We start from the raw sequence: 24965 nt of genomic DNA on the forward strand, positions 1-24965 counted from the left end.
TAAACGTACAAAGAAATCAAAAATTTAACATTAGCATTTTAGGTAATAGTGCCAACACCACAGTGGCATTTTAAATGCACATAGAGCCATAAATGCCTTCAGCAGATTAGGCACTGCAGAATGGCACATAATATTTTAATTAGTTGTGTTCACCTGTGTACATTAAAGTGATATATACTGAAATCTACTGAAATCTGTTAGGCACAAAAAGTGAATATTTATACTATTTTTTTTTTTTGGCACAAATTCATTTGGATTACCTCCTATTCAAAGTTAACCAGTAGAAAAATCCTGAACTTGCTGAAATTGGTGGGAATGTTGCCATTAGCTTAAATACGCCAGATTTATCCCTCCAGCTTTGGAATTTTCAAATTAAAAGCATGTTTTTAAAGGGTGAAAAGAAATGTAATTCTCCAGTTTGTCTGCTTGGTTTCTCCTATAATTTAAGTGTAGTAAACTGACAGAGCTGAGAACAAGCCAAACAGTTGGTGCTGTCAGTGATGGCTCTTCAGTTTGGCTCTGTTTAACAGGCAAAAGAACAAGATAATCAAGATCACAAAGCCCTTAAAATACCCCAAAATCTCCCTTCTTTCAGTCAGGTGTCCACGTCTTTCTGTTCATGTGGGGAACAACCACTACCAACCTTCTACTAAGGGAAAAATCTTCCCACGTCCTGGGCTGATTACTTCATCCTCATTTAAAAGGACATCCGTTGGTACCTCAGAATCCTTTTTGAGTTCATTAGTCAGGAAACACTCTTTGCCCATTGTGCCAGAACAGAGCCACCTGCTTTCCTGGCAAGGCCCATAGGTTGTGTTGCAGATGCCGGACCAACTTAAAAAGACATTTTCTGGACATGCTTCACCCACAGGAGCAGCACATAACACTGTTGCACAAGAAAACATTACCTTTTCTGATAGTGCTTCTTCTAAGGTTGCTAGTGCTGTGTCTGTGTTACTAGAATCCGTCTGCAATGACTTCACTCTGTCTTTTAGATTAGTTAGTTGTTTGTCTTTGTCCCTAAGTTGCTCCTGTAGATTTTCAATCTGAAAATAAAACCAGATCATAATATTCATCAACCTTGTGTTAGCATTTAAACAGCGACTTGGGTGATAGGATCAACTGAATGTATTCACATTATACATAAAATACACATGCCACAATATACTACTAGGTTTCTACACGATGTAATGTGAACATTTTTTTAACTTCTGTCTTGTCTTGTTTTCCTTTGCCACAAAATCATAGAATCATATGAGTTGGCAGAGACCTTAAAGACCACCTAGTTCCAACCTCCCCCACCCTGGGCAGGGACACCTCCCACTAGATCAGGCTGCCCAGGACCTCATCTAACCTGGCCTTGAACACCTCCAGGGATGGGGCATCCACAGCTTCTCTGGGCAGCCTATGCCAGTGCCTCACCACCCTGTGAGTGAGAATTTCCTTCTAACATCTAATCTACATCTTCCCTTTTAGTTCAAAACCATTCCCCCTTGTCCTATCATCATCTGCCCTTATTTTCTTTAATGGTATTTTCTATTAAATGAAATAAAATCTCAGTGCAGTCAGCTATTATACTATTTAAATATTTTCTGATATTAATCACTTTAGTTAAAGGTACTGCATTATCTCAGTAATTCAAAGTATGCGTGGAATGGCCCCTTTAGATAATTCTAATTACAATAAGGACAAAGAGAGAGGCAAAGCAAGTTCAGTGAGCCACAAACTGAGAAAGAGGAAAGATGATAACCTACTTTTCTAACAACCTCTTCCTCCACGATGCTCTGCTGTAAAAGAAACTCATCTGGACAGAGATCGCGATAGTACCAGTTGATAGTTACTGAGAGCTACATAAAAACAAACAAACAAAAAACTCCTGCCCTTTCACTCTTACTTGAGGTACCGAGCAGTTTAGATGGGGAAGTGTTATTAGAAGTTGGGGAGTAGTGTAGATGCTGAACATCTTCACACTCGTCAGATACCAAGACTGAACCTCTGGGCTTCCAGAGGCACAGGGAGGTCCAACTAAGGAAGGCACCAAAAATGGTACCCAATATATTTTAGACATTTTAATAAAATCCTTATTTTTCCATAACACACTCTAGATAAGCCAAGCAATCACTGCAGGCTTCCTGTCCCTGATGGTACCTATGCACTTATGTGCATAAAGTTGACCACATATTGACTGTTTCACAGAATCAGAGAATATCGGAGTTAGAAGGGACCCACAAGGATCATCAAGTCCAACTCCTGGGTCCCTAAATCTGTTAAAGTGTTTAAATACAGAGACTTTAAATTCTAGGGAATAGCATAACTGAAGATAAATGACTGTCTTCATTCTTATAAGCAGTGTACAATATTCTTACAGTAATCCTAATCACCCAGTCTTAAAGAACAAGAAAAAAACTGTTCAGTAAATGCAAACTTCCTATGTCCTGCAGATGCCAAAGATTAGATAAAAACCATAATTTGTTAATGTACAGTTATTATGAAGGAGGAAAAAAAAAAGATAAAACTGAAAAAAGTCAGATATACTCAATTTAGTCTTACAGAAAAAAATAGACATTACATAAAATACTATGAAGCCTCATGAAGTTTGCTGTTCCTTTCATCAAAAAATGTAATTTTTCTCATGGCCAGCATCATTTCCATTTAAAGCAGTTCAAACTTTAACTTAGGCAGGATCTTTCATAATTATTTTTAAGCCAGATTTAAACATTCTGTTACAAATCTGAAGATGAATTCTATGCATGAGCAGCTCCATAGAATTTAACAATTAAGACCATAAAAAAAATTTGGTCCCCATGTGCAAAAAAAATGATAAAAATCTATCACTGTAATCAAAACCACTTTAATTTGGGCTTTACTTTGGTAAAATTCTCCACCTCTGTTCCAATGTTGTACATATGCAGGAAAAAAAAGGCTGAACTTAAGTTTTATCATATAGATCTATAATTAACAAATTATAAAATCCAGAGTACAGCTTTGTACATTGTATAAAGTTTAAATAAATGTAAATTTAAAGAGAAATCAAAGGAAAACAAAATTATAATAAAATTTGAGAGTATATTTGAAGGAGCACTTTCCAATTAGAAAGTCTTTATATCAGTATAAATATGATAAATTTAAATATTGTGTTTTTATTATTAATATTTACATACATGGCTTGGTACATCAGATTACTACTATGGGCAAAAAATTCCACTTGTTCTGTAAGCTATAAAACACTAAGATATATATAGAAAGGTTTTGAAGACCTGGCATAGAATAGCTCTTGTAAATGATCTCTAGTAATATTTTTCTTCCTGTGTATGTTTTATAAAGATACAGAAATAAGATACATGTGTTAATGAGTTAAGAACTTTTTATTTTATGGCATGTGTATTAGTCACATCTAAAATTACATTAGCTGGCATTCAGCAGACTGCACACTGTGTTTCTTTCTTTACTTTCATACAAGTATTAATGATTCTAACAACTGCCTCATGACACCCAGTGGAATATCTAAGGAATTGCACACTTCATCTTAACCAAAATAAAATCTCAAGCAAAGAGGAAATAACAAAGAAGAGTGAATATTGATTACATGTTTTTTCAAACAAAGTTAAGATCTGGTTCTTTATTATCATCAGCTTGACCTACCAATTCTAGGCACCCTAAATTAAAGTACTTATTTCCTATGCACAGTGCTTATCTGAATTCCACAGCATTTACACGATTTCCTTCCTCTTAAAACTAATTTAAAATATGATCCAACTCTTAACCAAGAAAACATGTTCTAAAATTATTCAGCATTTACAAAATTCTTTTCTCAGAGGTAAAGAGAACAGGCAGCAAATTAAAAACATCCCCACTGAATCACAACTGCTTTAAAAGAAGTCATTTGATGCATAGTCTAGAGATAAAACAAGAGGAAAGGATCTGATTATTCTTCTATTTGTGCTATATAAATCCAAAGAAAATGCATTGACAGGAACAGGACCACGCTGTGAAAAGAGAATCAGTACCACAGAGTTTTTGTTTGTTGGGATGGGCACAAGATTAGTAAAGATCTGCTAACGCAGACCAAATTTTATGACTAGTTAATCACAAAGATCTCTCAAAAGATTAGAAGAGCCAGAGATTGAGCAGTCTCAGATGCTAAAATCTTGGAACACAAAATATGATTGAGTTCTTCCCCCCAACCTTTTTTTTCTTAAACCAAGAAAGAACAAAATAAACCCCCTGGTAAACACTGTCACCTAATATGCATTGAGCACAGGCATAAGAATATGATTTTACTGCTGATTTATAGTTTTTGAGCATTCATTTTATGACAAGGACTGTTATGACTTTCTTAATCCTCAACCATTTATATTCTTATCTGATAGCAAATGAGTTCCTATGTAGTTTTGTCAACATGTAATTTTTACCTGTGTAAACTGGTGTGTCCCTGTACCATGAGCTACATGAAAAGGCATTGCACTCCATTCTTTCTGTACTTCACAAAGTGCATATATTCCCAGAGCATAAAACAGACATTATTTCTGTTTGGAAAAACAATATCCTGACAGATAAATGTCTTTCCTATGGGACACTCTGTCAATAAACAGCAAGTGCTAATCTTGCCACTTTTGGACGACAGTCTCAGGAATGCTTCTTAAATGCTCGAGGGATTAAATTAAATCTCATGCACAGACAGGCTTCAGAACTCTACAGTAAACCAAGTTCTTGAAAGAAAATTACTTTCATTATCCAGATTAAGGTACTGTACACTGGAATGTGCAAGAAAATTAAATAATCTGAGAAAGTGTCCCATGCTATAACGACTTGCCTTTAGAGATATGCCTTAAAATGTAGGACTTTAAGACAGAGTATATCAGAGACTTCCTGGGCCCAGCTAGCGAAATTGTAAAGCCATATACTTAAACTTAGCTTTCTGTATTTTTTTCTCTCTTGAAAATTTCTGAGTTTTCAATAACTTAGACAACAAATACTTTGCAACACTGGCATTTTAACACTGGCATTTTTAATTCTAAAACTCATTTTGCTAAATTCTAAGTTTCTCTTGACAGAGCTCTGTGAAATTTGTTTCATATTACAACAAACATCACGTCTGTTCCAGTGAAGTAGATCAATAAAATTAGTTTCATTTAAAATTCAAACACAGGGAAGGAAACTAAGCTTTTGCATATATCATTTTCATTATTTACAAAAAAAAAATCTTATTATTTTAGGAAAATAAATTCTATTGAGTAATTTCCAAATCATTAACATTGTATGATAAACAGTTAATGGAATTACAAGAAAAAAAATGTTTTAATAAACAAAAGCATTCATCCAACATGAGCAGTATTATTTTAGTATATATAGTATTATAGTATTATTTAGTATAATAGTATTTATTTTCAGATCGTAGCTGCTCCCTCCTGGACATACATAACAGAAGACAAAACAAACCCATACCTATTAATCTAAACTAAAAAATGATAAGGATCAATGCAAATCAAATGCAAATACTCTAAATGTCTACTTACATGCAATTTTTTTTATTGGTATGACTCATGGCAAATGTTCTGTCTCATAATGCAAATACTTCTTGTCAGACACATCTCAGTGTATTCCAGAATGTAAAACCAGCTTTGGTTGCGACTCAGTACAAGAAATGCATCTACAGACATCCTAATACCTCCACTTATTTTTGTGTGCATTTCTCCATGCATTATTTCTAATGAAACACGCATCTTTAGCCTGAATGACCAGTTAGAACGAAAAAAAAAAATTATTTTTCTCTACCATACCTATAAAAATACTACTACTGAAAGCACAATAGACATGTGAATAGTTCTTGGAAAGCACTATATATTTGCTGTCAGAAATTTTTACCCAATGATGTGTAGTTATTAAATATCATGTTATTCAGAGTATTTCAAAAACTACATTAACAAGTTCAAAAGCAACTATTTGAATTTTCACCTTGGGCAGGGGTGTGGGGGGGACCTTTGGTTCCATAGTTTTACACTGACATTCATGATATGACCCAAACATATTTATTCATTTTCAGTATGATTTCAATTAACAAAATGAGCTCATTGAGGAGACATCTTTGCTTCAACAGTTTGACAATGCAGAACTGTCAGAAAGAGATGCCCCACCAGTGCTTCCATATTGCTACCTTCTACTTGGGTTTTTCCTTTTAAATAGGAAAATAGGTAAATAGACAGTAGACAGATAAGTATTTGGAGAATTTTATTTCAAAAGTCAAAATACATAGACGTGTAGGTTCCAAACATGAATGTGCTATTGAGAAGTTATAATATTAAAATCCTTAAAACTTGCTTGAAACTTATTTGCTGAAGTACAAATTTTACGCTAATCTTTGGGTTTAACAAGGTAATTGGAAAAAGGCTTGCTAAGCTTATCATTACATGCTAAAATACTCTTGGATTTCATAAGCAGCTTCAGTAACTATCAAAATTCTTGATTATTTCTCAGTAGAATAAAGCTTCCTTTTACTGTCTTCCAAACTTATATTCTCCAAATTGGAGTAGCAGTCCCATCGTGATAACTTCAGATTACAAAATATCACATGGATCAATAGTATCTTTTAGCTTTATATTTCTTCATTATTTTGTCCCATAAGATATTTCCTTAAACATCAGAGATCTTAGCCCAAAGATCGGTTCAGTCCTACATTCTCAATATGATAGTGAATTACTAAATCAGACACAGCAATGGTATTTCTTGTAAAGCTGTCCATAACTTTTGTGTTACCTTTTAGCATACATTACCTCATCTGACACAGAAATGTAGAAAGAAAAAAAAAAGAAAAAAAAGAACCCAGTCAAGCTTTCAGATAATCACTTTAGGTGATAAGTTTGGAGAAGTAGCACATTTCCAGCCTTGGTTAGGGTGGAACCCAAGGAGAAAGTCTCCAAATCAATGGGTTTGTAAGGACTTCATGAATGATTGACCAGTCTGAATAGTTCTTTCACTTCTTTAACACTACCTTCAGGACTACAGCTCAAAGTAGCAAAGCACAGCGACCATCCCAAAGAAGCTAATGAATCACACACTGCTTCAGCCATCAGCTCTCACAGTAACCTGATGACAGGAGCAATAGAGAAGTGGCATGATCTGGTAATCACCCTGGTGCTGCTACCTTCCCCACTTGCACAATCCAGGCAGGAAAGTAATTAAATAGTCCTTCAGAATTTTGCTCTGCTTCACAAGCTTAAACTGAAAAGATGCAAAACCATTATAAGAAACCAGAAAAAAAATTTAACAGAATATTTCTTCCCGAAGTACACTTGCTTTTTTTCCCTCCAAAGTGCTGGTATTTCTACACAATGTATTTTCTGCATCTTCAAGCTCATTAAGTTTTTTTCCATTAGGATTACACAGCTGATCAGATTAACATCATGGTTTGAAAATTTATTATGGTTATTCATTATTTTTATAACATCAAATACTTGTTTAAACCACATTTATGTTATTAAGAACCACGTAGTGCCCATTTTACCTAATATCACCTTCCCTTTTGCTTTGTCTAAAGTTGCCAATTTTCACGCCACCTTGACTTTAACAAAGCATGAAGTGATTTAAAGGGCCAGGAACAGTATTTAAGCAAAATACGGCTTCAAATTTTAATTCGTGTCTTCCTAGAAACACTGCAATATAAAATACTACATCATTCCAAAAATGAAACCAAATTATTTGTGACATGACATTTTTCTTTGGGAAATCAATTCACCTTTGTTTTTCTCTAAATGTTGTTAGATGTCATTGTACCATTTACTGTATTAATGCATATAGTACCTTTTTAAAACAGTTTTGTATAAAAAGCTCCAATAAAATAACGCAAGCCAATAACTTAGCTTTCTCTAGCTAGACACACCTTTCTCTATACTTCCAAAATACTAAACTTATACAAAATTGACAATGCCAACCAAGAACTCATGGAGAAACTATACCCCATGGGTTTATGCTGTCTCTTGCAATAAACGCTGACATATTAAGTCAGCCAAGGTTACCATGTCATAGAGAAGAATGTCAAATCTTGGGATGCCATACTAAGTACTACTGATTTTGTTAGGCAAGGCTCCATGTAAAGACAGTTGTGAAAGACTGCATGAGAATTTGATGTCTGCCTCGCTCAGTGGCTAGAATAAACTCTTTAAGAATAAGCATTGTGAATAAGCTGAAACTCTGAGCTAAAGTGAAGAATGCTCGCTTGGCGCTCATGACCACTTCCATTCCAGCACTATCCAAGATTTTATGAAAGTATTCATTCACGTTTTTCTCTCCAATTTCTTGTTAATCTGCAAAAACTGACACTAACTTACTGAAGAAAGGATTCAGATGCAAACTGCAAATTAACCCACATAAAAAGTTAATGGAAAAACGAATTGATACAATCAAGGCACATATTACCTATTTGCACCGGGCATGAAATAACACTGAAAAGAAGGCAAATCAGTTTTTGTTTGTTCACAAGCAACAACGATGAAGCTGTGTACAATTACAGTAGTGTCAACAGGACATCAGATATGATTATCATCTGCATGCACTGATTAAAAAATATGCAATGCAGTATGCATGGCTAATTCTTTATGATGTTGAATATGAAACAAAAATTGAAAGCAATGATTTAAATACCTTCTTTTACAAATACAAATGCTATGCAGCATACTCAAGTACAAGGTCAGTATTAGACCCATGTTCCTCTGTATTTAAAACTAACATTTCAGCAATCCCAGATCAGATCTTTCCTAAGCTCGTTCCTTTATCTATTTGCTTCTGTTTAATTTATTCTCATAATAATACATTTCTTTTTTTTCTTCTGGCAATTAAGAGTTTTTTTCTTTTTCCAGCAGAGGCTGAAAAAAATGGTGAGTAATATCTGGTTCAGGTCTGTGGATCAATAATCTACAGTTTTTGTCTATAAATGTAGATTACCCAGAATTTTATCATGGGCAGCTTAATTATGCCTATTACATGGCTTCTGCCCTGGCTTCTTATCGTGACAGACCATACAGAGTATATTGAACAAATAATAATGAACATATATGAAGCTGTTGTTAGTCCTCAACAAGCAGAACAAACCAAATTAAAGTACCTTTTGGAAAGGGGATTTCTTAGTAAAATCATTTGTAGTAAAATTATATACTTAGGAGGGTACTCAAAAATTATTCACACATTAGCCAGAATTTTCCAAGTAGGTAAAAGCAGAATTTCTTTCTTGTTATTAGATTATTAGTACTCTATAGGTCCTTAGAGACCTTTTATCCCATAGTTTAACTTCCAGAGAATTCTTCCAGGACTTCCCATGTGAGCAACCCAGGTCCATTCCTTCCCATTTTGGTAGCAATTGGAATTGACTTTTTTCCATCCACCCCAGACAGCACCCTTAACCCTCTTCCCTTATGACAATCTCACATGGCTAAAATTTTCATATACAATTTTTTCTACTCTTAAATATAAATAATTGTCTTTTAAGAGGAAAAATAAAAATAAAAAGCATCAATGAAGTCTGGACAATGATTTCTAACAGCTTTTACCATCCACCAATGAAAAAAATAACTGACGTGTCCCTTAAGTCCCCAATACTTAATTATTATTCTGGAAGGGTAAAACAGAAGAACTCATTTATTTACAAGTGTTTTGTGAGGTTTGCTTACACGAAATCTCTGTGCTAAGGAGCAACTGATCAAGAAACACAGGGATATTTTGAGGTCTAGAAAACATTCTTGCTACTAAGCAGTTTAATCCTATATGTTCACTTCATCTGTCCATCTATCTAATAGTCCACTCATAACAATCACCAATCACAGCATGGTTGTAAAGATGGAAAGAAAAGGAATATGATCAACGAAGATGTGAAAGTTAGGGCCGGAGGGTAGACCCGGGGAACTATAGGCCTGTTAGTTTGACCTCAGTGCCAGGGAAGCTCATGGAGCAGATTATCTTGAGTGTCATCACGCGGCACTTGCAGGGCAACCAGGCGATCAGGCCCAGTCAGCATGGGTTTATGAAGGACAGGTCCTGCTTGACGAACCTGATCTCCTTCTATGACCAAGTGACGCGCTTGGTGGATGAGGGGAAGGCTGTGGATGTGATCTACCTTGACTTCAGTAAGGCTTTTGACACCGTTTCCCACAACATTCTCCTCGAGAAACTGGCTGCTCGTGGCTTGGACTGGCGTACGCTTTGTTGGGTTAAAAACTGGCTGGATGGCCGGGCCCAAAGAGTTGTGGTGAATGGAGCCAAATCCAGTTGGAGGCTGGTTACTAGTGGAGTCCCCCAGGGCTCAGTACTGGGGCCGGTCCTCTTTAATTTCTTTATCGATGACCTGGATGAGGGGATCGAGTGCACCCTCAGTAAGTTTGCAGATGACACCAAGTTAGGTGCGTGTGTTGATCTGCTCGAGGGAAGGAAGGCTCTGCAGGAGGATCTGGATAGGCTGGACCGATGGGCTGAGGTCAACTGCATGAAGTTCAACAAGGCCAAGTGCCGGGTCCTGCACCTGGGGTGCAACAACCCCAAGCAGAGCTACAGGCTGGGAGATGAGTGGCTGGAAAGCTGCTTGGCGGAGAAGGACCTGGGAGTACTGGTTGATAGGCAGCTGAATATGAGCCAGCAGTGTGCTCAGGTGGCCAAGAAGGCCAACAGCATCCTGGCTTGCATAAGAAGCAGTGTGGCCAGCAGGTCTAGGGAGGTGATTGTCCCCCTGTACTCGGCTCTGGTGAGGCCGCACCTCGAGTACTGTGTTCAGTTTTGGGCCCCTCGCTACAAGAAGGACATGGAGGTGCTCGAGAGAGTCCAGAGAAGGGCAATGAAGCTGGTGAGGGGTCTGGAGAACAAGTCTTACGAGGAGCGGCTGAGGGAGCTGGGGTTGTTTAGCCTGGAGAAGAGGAGGCTCAGGGGAGACCTCATCGCTCTCTATAGGTACCTTAAAGGAGGCTGTAGAGAGGTGGGGGTTGGTCTATTCTCCCACATGCCTGGTGACAGGATGAGGGGGAATGGGCTAAAGTTGCGCCAGGGGAGGTTTAGGTTGGATGTTAGGAAGAACTTCTTTACTGAAAGGGTTGTTAGGCATTGGAATGGGCTGCCCAGGGAGGTGGTTGAGTCACCATCCCTGGAGGTCTTTAAAAGATGTTTAGATGTAGCCCTTAGTGATATGGTTTAGTGGAGGACTTGTTAGTGTTAGGGCAGAGGTTGGACTAGATGATCTTGGAGGTCTCTTCCAACCTAGACGATTCTGTGATTCTGTGATTAGATTGCTATCAAGCTTCTGAACTGATGTAACGCTGTAATTACACTTTCCTGAAGTAGCCTGAAGAAAGCAAGTAATCCAGTAGTAGAATCAAGAGATGTATTCGCCTAATGGGTACGTATTTCCCATGTCGTTATATGCTCTTTATGATTAAGTTCCTCAATCTGTTGACCAGATGTAATATCAACCAAATACTAGTAAAATAATTAAAATAGTACAGAGGCATAAAGCATCAATAACAATATACTTTTTTTTTTAAAAAAATCCATAGGATTGGAAGTTTACCAAATTAAAAAAAATATATATATATATATGTCCTTTAATTTGGGAGAGAAAAGAAGGAATAAAGAAGGAAAAGAATCTATGAACTGTTGATCACTAAGAGAAAATGTATATCATTTACTCTGTTTATGCGGCCATGCTGCCTGGACAGTATCTCTAATAAAGGATTATTACATGTGAACACAAAAAAAGTCTTTATTCTGTAATCAGAAACATCAGCCTATCTAATGTAGAAATGAACATAGAAACTGACAGCATCCTACTGCATCAAGGAACAGAAGCAAAAGTGATAGAACATACTCAGTGCAACTGTAATTGGGGGGTCAAAGAATGAAAATATGTTCTTCCTCCAATACAAATGTTTTTAGTATTATTATTGCACAATCGTTGCAGAAAATACTTCATCCTCTTTACCTACTGCGTGATTCTAGATCTCTCCCATAATACAGGATTCAAATGTACTGGCACACAAAGGATTCAGAGAAAACAAGCCTTGAGAACAAAGTAGGTGATTTTTCATGTACAGAAAAGAAAGCTCCCCTAGGGCTGCTTAGGGAAGAAATCTGCCCTCAAGTCAGCTGATACTTTTACGGGGCTATAAAAGCTGGTCAGCGGACAAACTGTGCCAAGAGGGGAGAAGGTTGTCACACAAAAAGGAGCTCCTGGACTCAAAGCTTGGCTTCTGTTGCAAGACTCCAGCTGAGAAAGAGCTGGAACTTAATGCTAAAATTAACCTTCACCAGGAAGCTGGCCAAAAGAAGCCTGGGCTGATAATATCCACTTATGTATCTGGAAATACTCAGTCTCTGTCTCCTTCTCTTCAGGGACCAATAAATTCTCAGAGCAAAACAGCTTGACTCTTGGACTCTTCCAAGCAGGACTCACAGTCTTGTCAGACATCCATTGAAAAGTTTTTGCTCTCATTATATGTATTTATTGTGATATAATTCAAAATGTAATAGGTATTTTCCAGATAGTAAAGATAATAATACAAAATGGACTAACACATAATTTCAGTTACGATACACAAAGAGGTGCACACTCATTCTTAACAAGCTAATGCTTCTTATAACAACCATTCATGGCCAGATTTTCAGATTGGGTTGGGTATGAATTCCTGTATCTCGCAACATTTTACATGCTACAGGGTAATTGCCAACTGTAGATTTTTTATTTATTTATTTTAAGCATAGTCTATTATTTATCTTTTGAAGTCTACCCAATCGCACATTCAGAGTGCCTGAAAATATTATGGGTATTATTTCTCCAACCTTGAAAAATAAGACCTTTCTGATCAATCATATATTTCAGGTATTTGAAGATGTCTAACAATTTGTTTTGTCATTTTTGCATTATTTGGTGTAGCTGCATATAAAATAGGAAATGTTCGCTTATGTAAGAATTTTTCAAGAAGATTTTGCATGGAAAACTTACATTATGCAAAATACAAACTATAGAAGCTGGCTTGAATATGCTTTACCGTAAAATTGAATGTAGAAAAAAGCTGCTTTGGCACACTCATAGTTTTAGTACAAATCCTTTAAGATGATACAAATCAAAAGGTATATCACTGTTAGTCTTGCCATTCCTATAATATCTGTATCGGTTGGGAAGACTTGGGGACCTCTGCCCAGATTAAAAAATTACAGTTCTCATAAAGTTAATGGAAGAGAGAGGCAGCAGATAAATTGTATAGACAACTTCCCTGTTGGGCAACAGGGAATACTGAAAACGGAAGCTACAAAGGAAAGAGTAAGAATAGCCACCTCAAGAGGAAGCTGCAGAAAGAGAGCAAGGGCCAGTCAGATGGTAGCATGGAAATATTCCAGAGCGAATACATCACAGATGCATATGCTGTGTGCATTATTTTAAAACACACAAATATATGAATTGAAATATATATAAAATAAAACAATAACATGAGCTTTAAAATAGAAGACCAATCTGTTCTGAAAGCAGATTTAGGTTTTGCTTTCCCAAGTATAACAACAATGAAACTAAGAGGCTTTCTACCTCATTTTAAATAAAAGTATTTCACTTTACAACTTGTTATTAAAGTCAATACAGTTATGAAGAACAGTGTAGTATTGATAAATTAATGCAAAGCATTCATCAATGGAAAAAAGGGACTAAAACAGAAAAAAAGTCTTCATCAGCAAAAGACTAAACAGTTCAGAAAAACCAACAGAAGGAATTATTTACCATAACGTATCCTGAGTTACAATTTTACATACTTAGGAAAATTAGTAAAATAGGAAAACACAGACATCCATATAAAGCTTTTTTTTTTTTTTTTCCAGTAAAGAAAAGAGACATTATCTAGAGTTCTCCTAAATAACAGCTAGAAACCTAGAAACTGTACTTCATTTCAAAGTGAAAAGGTTGAGTAAGTTGTGAGGCAGGGAGGCAAGAAGACTTTTTAGAGTACCATGCATAAGCTTTAATCCCCGGAGAAAAAGCATTGCTTTCCTTCACTGTAAGAATCTCTGTTGGATGCTGTTTGCGGCCAGTGAAATGGACTATAATACCCTAAGATCCTTTCGTGAACTATGGCCTATATTACATAACATCAAAAAAGCTATGGTAACTGGATTTCCCTTGCCATTTGAAGACTATCTACTCACTTAACAGATCTCTTTGGCAATCTGATTTCATGCTACTTAGAAGTTTTACACTGTTCAAATATAATTGCTCCTCTTTTATAATATTTATAACCTCAGAATATTAGAATAAAAACCCTTAGCATGATTAGTTTTAGCCAGATACCTTTCATTGTCAAGCATCTTAACTATTCTTTTTGTCTTACCCCTTCACATTTACATCATTATTCTTACAATGAGATGTCAGAAATCTAACAAAGTTTTTCAGATATGATAACCAAACAGCCATCTAAAGAGAGTTTATTATCCTATGTTCTGCTACCCAGTTTTTCTACAGACTGCGTTGGCAATTTTTTCTACCACATCCCATTGCAAATACTCTTCTAACATGGTATTTATCATTCATTCAGCCTCCTGGAATTAACACGCTTCAAATTTTGTTTTCAGGATAGTCACCATTTCCTTTCACCGTTTGCAATTACACGTATTTTTTTCTAATATTGAAGAATATTTTCTAAATTAAAATACTGAAGAGGAATATCTCTGAGATAAAAAATCTGTCTTTTCACTCCAAGCAAATCCTCCTAATCTTCACTGCAGTTGCCCATTTATCATTTTTCATACTTCTTCAATCAACTCCAATCTTCAAGCAGTATTTAGAAGCTATCTGATTACCTGCAAGACTTTTCACGTTTAATCTTTTTCTCTTATGTTCATTCTTTTCATTTTCACTCCAGAAATATAGTTTGTAATAAAATACCTCTAACCTTGACAGTCACTGTTCTGCTATCATTCCTGCTAGGTGAACAATCCAACTAAAGAATTGCCACCAAATTTAAACTATACCATAATCAAGAAACCTTCCAGTTTTTCAATTCTATTTTTCATATACTTTTTATTTATGTACATACGTATCACAATACTTTTAGAATTTCTGTATGGGTTTTGCTAACATCTCTATATATTTCTATTGATGTTTAGGGTTACCATTTAAATCACTAGGCTGAGTGAAAGAAAATACATTTATTTCCTTTCCTGCTAAGTTTAAAAATATATATATTTAACATGCCATGTAAGCTTTGAACTCAATACAACTCTCATCTAAGTAATTCTTATAGTTATGATTCCAACAGAAAGCTATGAAAGATACGAAAGTTTAAGCAAAGCACAAAAAATGCACATATAAACATCACACTGTTCTACAGGCCAGTGTAATTCAGACCACATACCATTGGAAGTATAGCAAATGTCTAACATCTACTGCAGCATACTAGTTTTGTTAAAGGTCTCTGGCCATAAAATACATTTTAATAGTGATTATATATCTCCTTATAGTAATTGTATCATAACATTTTGTTTTTACATAAAACTATATGATGACATTAAACATATTTGGTATAACTAAGTGTACACATAAATAATTTGCTTGAGAGAAGATATATGTTCCAGAACATACAGAAATCTCAGTATTCTTCCTTTAATTCAAAGAGTTTCAGATAAGTGCACTGCTCTTAATTCTAAATTTAGAATTGATTGGAAAGAATTTATGAATCACAGGCATTTCACACCTGAAGGAAAACAAAAAGGTACAACAAGTACAGTACTTTAAAACCTCTGCCATTTTAATTACATACCTCTCCCTATATCCTTAGAAGTTATTTCAGGGTTTTCTAACATTCTATTTCCCAGTTTTCCTGTAAAAATATTCTAAACAAAGGATCTAGCACATCACAATAATATAGCACAGCAACAATGACAGAGGAAAAATCTTAAACTTCAGACTTCCTTACTCTCAGCCTAAGGAATAAGAGGTCAGACAAATTGAAGGGGAAAAAGGGAAGAAGTAAAAATGGTAAATACTAATTAAAAAAAAAAATTTACATTGAAAGTGAAAATAACTGAAGGTCTGCCCCCTAGCTGCTATAAACAATAGCTATATGTCTTAAACACAGCTGTGTTGATATGTACTATAAGAGCATTCCTGCCCTCAGAAATTGCATTCAAAAGCTTGCAACAGAGAATCTAGTTTCACATGGAACTATTTTATATGAGTTTCTTTAAGTGCCAGAGGTTTAAAAAAAAAAAAAAAAAGCTTAAGCAGTGAGGCAGGAGTTAATCAGAAATAATAAAACCCTTTCCATTGGAAAGTTACCTTATAGCTCAACTGGTTACAGAGGGCATCCATGTTCATATATAAGGGACAATGTAATGACTTTATGTGAAAGAAAAGTTTTGCAGAATGGTAACATTGCTCCCTTCCCCCTTCTTTTAAAGATGTCTTTTCTTAATCATTTTAAATTAGCATATGGTACATAGGTTTATATCAAGAGCTGAAGTGCTCAAAATGTTGTTCATCAGTGAACTAAGATTCTTGTTACTATGAGATGTAATTTAATATTTGCACTTATAGCAGCACAAAAGACAATGCACATATTGAGTTTCACCATTAGTTACTGCAGGCCAGACAGACTTTCTATGTATAAACTATCAAAGCACCACTAAACTTAAACTGAAATGTTAAACGCAGCAACTTAGATGTCTTTAATCAACATCTGCTGAACAGTTTAGATTTTCTATAGCAGCAATGGTAACACAGCTATGCTTTAATATAATTAAATGTCTGAATAGGAAGTAGAAATAATCTGAAGTAGTTCTGTGTTTAAGATAGCTTCTTCTGGTATGAAAGTTACCATTATCCCCCCCCCCCCCTTTTTTTTTTAACATCTTTCACTGAACTTCATTTTCCATATATCTCCTGCTAAAAAAAAAAAAATAATAATAATAAAGGTTGGTTTGTATGTTTAACACAGCCTGATTCAAATATTATCAACAGTTTGTTGTGGTTTTTTTTTGTGTTTTTTTTTTTTTTTTAAGTAGTGAAATGATTATATAATAAACCTATGTCACAAAAATGATTTTTCCCAACCCAGTTTTTCATTAGGCCATCAATGCTTGGGATTTATTAATTTCTGTACCCCTAATTATTTATTTGACTTTCTTCTTTATTTTTTTTATTATTATTTTATTGTAAAAGTCTTGATGAAAAGATCCAGGGAGGACTCTCATTGCCCCTTTGGCAATTATAGGAGAATTAATTTTAATATCCTGAATTTGTAGGTCATCTGCTATTGCAAGGTCTGTGACATTGACCTCATACTACACTAAAACTGATAGAGTATTTTGTAATATTTTATTTCCACAGAATATTTCTTCACTTAATATGCCAGAAGTTTAAAATTTTATCTTAAAGAATTACATAGGAAGGTGGGATGTTTCAGCAACTGCCAGATGCGGTTGCCTCTCCCACAGCTCTAAGCCCTTGTAGTTCCATGTTCACTACTGTTACTACTTGAAGCGTGCACTCTCCTCAGTGTGCAGGTTTGCAAGACACTAAATAAAACCTTCAGAAAAGTGGTGTGTTAGGAGTTTTCATTTAAGAACAGTTTGAAGTACTGTAGATTACAGTTATATCAAAATGTATGACACTGACTATCGTTGTAGTTTTGTAAGCACTAAAGTTATTACAGGAGTTCATTTTTGCCAGGCTTTCTCCTCAAGAACGTGTATTTAACTTTCACTATAAAAATCTTTCAAAACACTTGAGCAATCCATATTGCTCACTACAAGTCTGACAACACTTCCATTCTCAGTGTCTACCATTCAGAAAATGACACATACTAGTAATGGTCCAGACTTTATGAATGGCTGAATGATGACCAGCTCAATGCCAAAAAACTATCTGACACAAGGAAGAATGTATTCCAGACCTAAGCATATAGAAAGTTTATTTTCTACTTCTCTATTCAGATAATTTTAATGTTAACATTAATACAAAAAGTTAATCATGTAGTCTTTGGACAGTACTACAATCCATACGTTTCAAGACATAGGTTGAATTGCATTATTTTACCTAAAACAACCATATACAAAAATTACTAACAAAAAGTGCTAACAGTGAAATTCACTGCACACATGAAATATCATGAAAGAAATCATGTTTTATAAATCTAACACTATTTAGCAGAGTAGCTCCCAGGGCTTATTCACTTTGATGATTCCTTTTGCAACTAAATTAGCAAATTCCTGTTTTGTATTACCTTCCTATGTAAATCTAGATTTTATACTTTGAAGTTCTTCACATTTGTACAACTGTTTACTGTCACATCCACCTCATGACATGCAAAAAGTTCCAAGCTCTCAAAAGTCACGGATTATTTTTTTAAATAAACATTTGAATCAAGCTATTTATAGCTCCCTTGACAGCCATAAGAAAAATCCAGACTTAACCATAGATTAAGATTTTGGGATAGGTCACACCAGGTATTTCACTTGAATTTGAAATCAACTTTTACATACTCTCAGTCCCATCTACCAGCAAACAGCTGCTTTAAGATAAATTGTTTAAAAAAATTGTATGGTCCTTCAACAACTTCTCACCCTCACTCAGGATCAGCAAAAGGCACTACAGAGCACCACATAGAAGTTCCTTTGGTGTACAATCACTTTAGCACGGGATTAAACAGAGCAACAGGGACTCTCAGCCTGTCTGGGGTCATGAAGGGAGATTTCTGCTGTCAAATCAAGGCATCTCTTGTGCAGTAAATATAATGGATCTGATTTTTTTTTTTCTCCTGCATACATAAAGTTTACACTGGCATAATTACCTTTAGTAGATTTACTGCAGATTTATACCTAAGTAAATGGCAAATAGACCGATATTTCTTCCACATATAAAAGACTAAACAATTTTATGCCATTTTTCTTTTTACTTTCCAAGAACTGCTTTACTCCATTCTCTTTATTTCACTTTGATCTTAGCACTGTGCCTGGTTGGGCGTTAAAAATTAAAGTCAGGTGTGCTAGAAGGAAGTGAATTAGATTCAGATTCCATTCTGAAGTTGAATTTATTCTACTCATATTCAAACATACCATTGCTGATTCTACCACCAAGAAATACATACTACTTGGCAACAAGAAAATTATCAAAGCAATCTGACCAAATTGGCACTACTAGCCCTGGCTACATCTGGTAACAATAATATGAAGGCAGAAGTATGAAGATAACAATTCTCATTTATCATTACCATTAAACTTATCTGCATGTGTACTCTTAAGTCTTTGAACTTCATGCTTTCATAATGCCAATAAGAGCTCCACTCAAAGGTGAGGGGTGATGCTTTTCCAAAAGTGATAAAGTATCCAATTTAGTAAGGTATTAGAGTCTCTAGTCACAGATTGCTCAGCCAGAAGGACAGCAACAGGATACCACCAGGAAAGCATGACTGCCGACATCAAGGAGCTCTAACAATGCAGAAATTAAGGTGTTTGGTTGTATTCCAACAAAAGAATAGAAATTTTATATACTACAAAATTGGAAAAACCAACCACTTTTTTTATATTAGGAAATGACTCTCTTTATTTCCAGATATAACAAATGTAGATATATATATATATATAAGGTAATAAGATATATATATGTATATAAGGTTAAGCTGCAGATCAACTATAATTGCGAGGAGGTAAGCAAGAGCAGCAGAATTTACTTTCTTTTTTTCAAATAGTCAGGATGGTTTATCGCATTAATAAGTTATTAAACAAGGATACCATTAAGAATATTTCATGCATACTGACAAAAACAATCTCCATCCAAGGCTCTAAATCATACATAAAATGCATCACTTTCAAATCACTCAAGATTTAAAACTGTGTTCTTGTAGCTTTTAGTGTAAATAATTAACAAGCTGATGAATTTATTTTCCTAGGAAGTATTGCATATAAATAACTGACTTGTAATTTTCTAGAAATTGTTAGCTTAAAACATGCTAAAGATGAATAACTAACACTATTAAAAATGTGGTCACAACATGCTTGCAACAGTGTACTATAACCATGATACAGGGTTGTACTGACCATTTATTTAGATTCAAAACTTGTATGTTGCACATAGACAATACTAGTAAAAGTTGAACTGTCCAGTATTTCGTTTTTATATGACAAATCCCAGTATCAATGGCATATTGGTACTAATGTAAATACTAATGTAATATTTTTTTTCTCAGTTTTGTAAACATCATCCTCTTACCCAAGAAGTAAGAAATCGCAGCTTTGAAATAATTCTAACAATAACAAAAAATCTGCCCAAACTAGTAGTTTCACCAGTTGCTCCCTCTATGGATGTAGCAGCAAGAAGTTACGTACAACATTTCCAAATATAACAGCCTGATCGGATGCAGTTCCCAGCTTCACAAATGATTATGTTGAAGGTGAAAGTTTATGCATCCCAAAAGAAAATAAGAGTTAAACATCTCTACCAATATTGCTATAATCAAGTTATGCTGTGTAACAAACTGTGATGTATGGAGTAAAAAAACAGTTGCTTTCAAGTATTACTTGGCAACATATTCCCAGCTTGTCACCTTATATATTCTGAAGCTAGAGCTATGGATTTAACATGCATGTATTTATTCTACCACAGAATAGGTCTAAAATGGTAATCTAGTCCAGCAGGTCTAAAATTTGGACTGTGGTAGTAGTTCCTATATCCAGTTACAACACACACAGAGAAATGGCAGCTGCAGCCTGTTCCTACAGCGTCTTCTGTGTCAGAGAAGGTGAGAAGCCATCCAATCTCCTTCCTCCCTACTACAAATCACTCACCTGCAGCTTGGAGTTTGAAAGAGCATGCAAATACGGCATCCAAGCCTTCGGGGTTTGTGCAAAACTTTGTTCCATAGGGCTACTTTTTGAAGCAACTCATTTTATGTCACTTAAAGGGGACTTATACAAAAGATAGAGGGCGACTCTTTGCTCAACCAGATAATGACAGAACAAGGGGGAATGGTCTTAAACTAAAAGAGGATAGATTTAGATTAGAGATTAGGAGGAAATTCTTCACTCAGGGGTGTGAGGCACTGGAACAGGTTGCCCAGAGAGGTTGTGAATGCCCCATCCCTGGAGGTGTTCAAGGCCAGGTTGTATGAGGCCCTGGGCAACCTGATCTAGTGGGTGATGTCCCTGCCTATGGCAGGGGGATGGAACTAGATGATCTTTAAGGTCCCCTCCAACCCAAGCCATTCTATGATTCTATGAAAATTGTCAAAGATTCTCAAGGTAAACAGCTTGGAGGTATAAAACCCAGCTGAATCTATCACATCAAGATAGCTAGAAAACAGGCCGACACTCAACGATGCAGCTCCAAAAGCCGTGAATCATGTGAATACACACTCAGGGTGGAAAGACAACTGGTCTACATTATCCCAAGGGTGTTTGGTGGCTTATTGCACAGTTCACTCCCTTACCACAACAGAATAGCAAGGGAACCAGGTTACAAGGAAAGGAAGGAACTGACCCAAATTTTCTAGGCACTGAAACTACTTTGTTTTCTTTCTGAAGAACTGAATAGAGTGCTGCAGACCAGGGGGCCCAGAGAGGAGCGTGCTTCCTAGGGGTTAGCACTCCTCAGTCAGCTGCTGAGAATCCAGAAAAAGTCCTGACTGCACTGGGAATACACCACACAAGAGAAGAGAGAGTGTGGTTGTTGGTACATCTATCTATGCATGTTCAAAAAAACAAGGGTTTTTAAAAAGGAAGAGGAGAACGTACTTAAGAAGGTTTGTTTTTTGTTGTGTTTTTTTTTTCCAGGCCCCTACAGAACATACTACTTTTAGAAATCGAGACACACTCGAGACACACACAGGAACTGGAATTATTTTTAGTGTTTCATATAACATTCATTTTAAATCACCATAGAGTATTAGATGCAATAACTGCTCAGGATCAGGACAATCAGGTGAAGTCTTAAATATTTTCTTATTAATTAGACACAGGTCCTTACCATATTAAATTCACCACAGGATTTGTCCCATACCAATTTGCACCCCAAAAAAAATAAAATAAACCAGCATTTAAAATGCCTCATTTATTTTTTTCTTAAAGATGTAATATTTACCGCTGATTTTTCAATTTCCATTTTGTTAAAACAGTCATCCAATAAATGCCTAAAGATATTTTAGGTGAAAATTGCAAGATAAAGTTTCTCCAGAAAAAAAAAAAAAAAATACTAGCTCATTTTAAGAAATTATCAGAAAATTGTTAGGGAAAAAAAAAACTTAGTCTACAAATGACTGTTAAATACATCCTTTTCTCTCTGAATATAATTGTCCTGTCACTGTTCTAAGAAAAAAGTCAATAGTATTTAAGTAGCTAATTCATCTCAGTCTTAATAGTGACCTTATTAGCTTTAAGGATCTTTGCCTTTTCTGTTGTAAATTTAATCTAACAGATAGTTGTGAAAACTGGTTATTTCATGGTTTGAAGGGGAAGCTGGGAACTGGTGGCCTTTTGGAGAGGCATAGATTAAAAACCTGAGGCCAACAACAAAACCCTGACTTCACTGGAAGTAGGATTCACCCTCAGCAGACAGCATAGCACCCAAACATGTTAGAAAACAGTGGGATCTCTGTCTACTGTAAATTTTTCTCAGGTTTAAATATATATATATTTACCCTCTCGTCATTTTTAATTCCAATCTGTAGACTTCTATTATATTTCTTGGCAAGCTATTTCACAGACAAAAATATTTCTTCTCTTAAGCAACTCTGATTCTTTCTTATTCATTTTAACATATATAAATTGGCAACCTTTTCCTAAATAATTCCTTTGAGTTCTTCTGCAACTTCCAAATATGACAACCTCTGCTTTCTTCTTGCCCAGTCACACTAGATGGAAATTAGCTCTTTCACACTTCAAAAGAAATTTCCTACAACTCAACTGAAAAGCAAATATTACTCTTCACTCAGTTTAAAATTCCCAGCATGCGAGCCGGCTGCTTTCTCACCATGAACAAACTTACAATCTTATTTAAAGATAACTTTGTTAATTAGTATTGACATTTCAGAGCCCAATGGCAGCTTCCTTCCTCACTAATAGCACCGGTGTCACACTAGCTGTATGAAACCGTTATGTAAGTATCTCATTAATCTCAGTTCTACTTTGCAAATGCCATACTGCTTTTGAGAGCATTTCCGTATGTTACATATAATCCAAGTCTTGAACCATTCAATGCCATTCATACGAACGTGTGAAGAACCCTCTCAAAATCAGACAGCATAGCTTGATCAGAACAGAAGGAATACCTTCTGTTATTTATTAAGGATTCATCTTCAAAATTCTAAATGCATGTGATCTTCACATGAACATTTACTTCTTGCCAAAATGTGATTTCTTGATCTTTCATTTACATACTGTATTTCATCGTATTTTAGATCTCTTACACAAGATGCCTTTTTGTTTATATAACTACGCTTAGAAATCCAATGCATTAATTAGCAATGTATGTAGCTATGTATTATGCCACTGTGCTAAAAATTGCACAATGTAAGTATACAAGAAAGCATCACTTCAAAGCACTTAAGACTTTTATGGATTCTTGATTTGCCTAAAAGAATCATTCACCTTGGTAAGAATAAAATCGTTCGAGTGAGCTGGGATGCTGCTGAACTCCTGTGAGATAGCTATGTTGTTTTCATAACAAGAGTGGTTCTACGTTAATTTAGAGCTGAGATTGTTTTATATACTGGACTTGAATAAGATTCCTTCTCCCCGCTTGATAATAACCAGACAACTATAAGAAAATTTCATCCAATCAGACATCTATCATTGAAAGGAATGTGGCAGGATATAAATACTGCAGCAAGTATTCTGTAATCTTTTGGTGACGTTTTGTTGAATACAAAACACAGAAAAAAAAAATGAAAGGGAATTTTAATGTTCATTCATTGAAAAAGATGGTTGATATTTGAAGATGTAAATGTGCAAGAACATTCTGTGAATTAAAGATTGTTAAGAAAAGGAGGAGGAATTTATTTTATTTTTCTAAAAGTGATACATTTAACTCAGAATTCAAACATTCCAAATTTCTCAGGAACCTTCTGAGAAATACAGACTAACTAGCCTAATTTCACTTTTTAGAAAAATACTAGAAATAACATAAAATTACTTTTATGAAGGAAAAGATACAGCACCACAGGAAAAAACAAACACTAGAAGGATGAACATTGCTGTGCGCACATTTATCAAGATGATGCCAAATTAATCTAATTTCTGTCACTAACATAGTATCAGGCCTTGCAGACATACAAGATGATGTGTATGTGATGCCTTGATCTTATGGGACCTTTGATAGGTTTTCATATGATATTCTCGTAAGTCAACTCAGAAAATGTAGTCAAGATGAAACAATTGTAAAATAAAACTAATTAATGAGTGGAAAACCTAATGAAAACTATTGTCAGAGAGAAGCTTTGAGTGAGACCCTGTCTTCCTTGAGTAAATGAAAAGTGCATTGAGCCCAGTTCTTCAGGAATCCGTTACTGATTTAGTATTCATTTCATTAGAAGGGTGGATGATGAAACAGTGTTTATTAAATATGCAGATTAGAAAGCTAAGAAACTCTGTAAAATACGTAATATGCATCTAACAGGAATTACATTGGTATACTGGATCCCATTGGATGAAGGAGTAGAACATTAAACTTAATATCACTTCTAACATTATTTCTGTGAATCCCACAAGCCAGATTCTGGCAAACATAAATATCTTAACACTCAATCCCAATCCTTCAACCTGAGAACTCATGTTAAAATTGTTTTAAGAAAAGTCACTTTGTCAGTGGCACATTCAGAAACAGCATGAGTTTTGCTCATCCAGGAAAATTCTTGCAGTTTTGCTTTTGTAGAGAAAAGGATTTTCTCTCTTTGTGACTTATTTTTTTCAGCTAATAATTAGTACTTTTTTAGTGGAAGTGAAACAAAACAAAACAAAAAAAAGTT

At 35.3% G+C, this 24965-nt stretch overlaps 1 protein-coding gene across 31 annotated transcripts in view; it reads right to left on the reverse strand.

Annotated features, from left to right (window-relative positions):
- The window catches only part of ERC2 (ELKS/RAB6-interacting/CAST family member 2), a 522744-nt gene that overhangs the window by 316774 nt on the left and 181005 nt on the right, over positions 1-24965 (reverse strand). For 30 of the 31 annotated variants that reach the window (XR_013955471.1, XR_013955472.1, XR_013955473.1 and 27 more), the window contains one exon: positions 909-1046. The exons of the other annotated variant lie outside the window; for it this stretch is intronic. Coding sequence is in view for 24 of the 30 variants with exons in the window: in XM_080605888.1 (XP_080462014.1) it covers positions 909-1046 (138 nt within the window). In the remaining 6 variants the exon portion in view is untranslated. The remainder of the gene's footprint in view (positions 1-908; positions 1047-24965) is intronic. 31 annotated transcript variants of the gene reach the window in all.

This window comes from Anser brachyrhynchus (genome assembly GCF_964034855.1).
Source record: "Anser brachyrhynchus genome assembly, chromosome: 10".
In the NCBI taxonomy this organism is placed as follows: Eukaryota; Metazoa; Chordata; class Aves; order Anseriformes; family Anatidae; genus Anser; species Anser brachyrhynchus.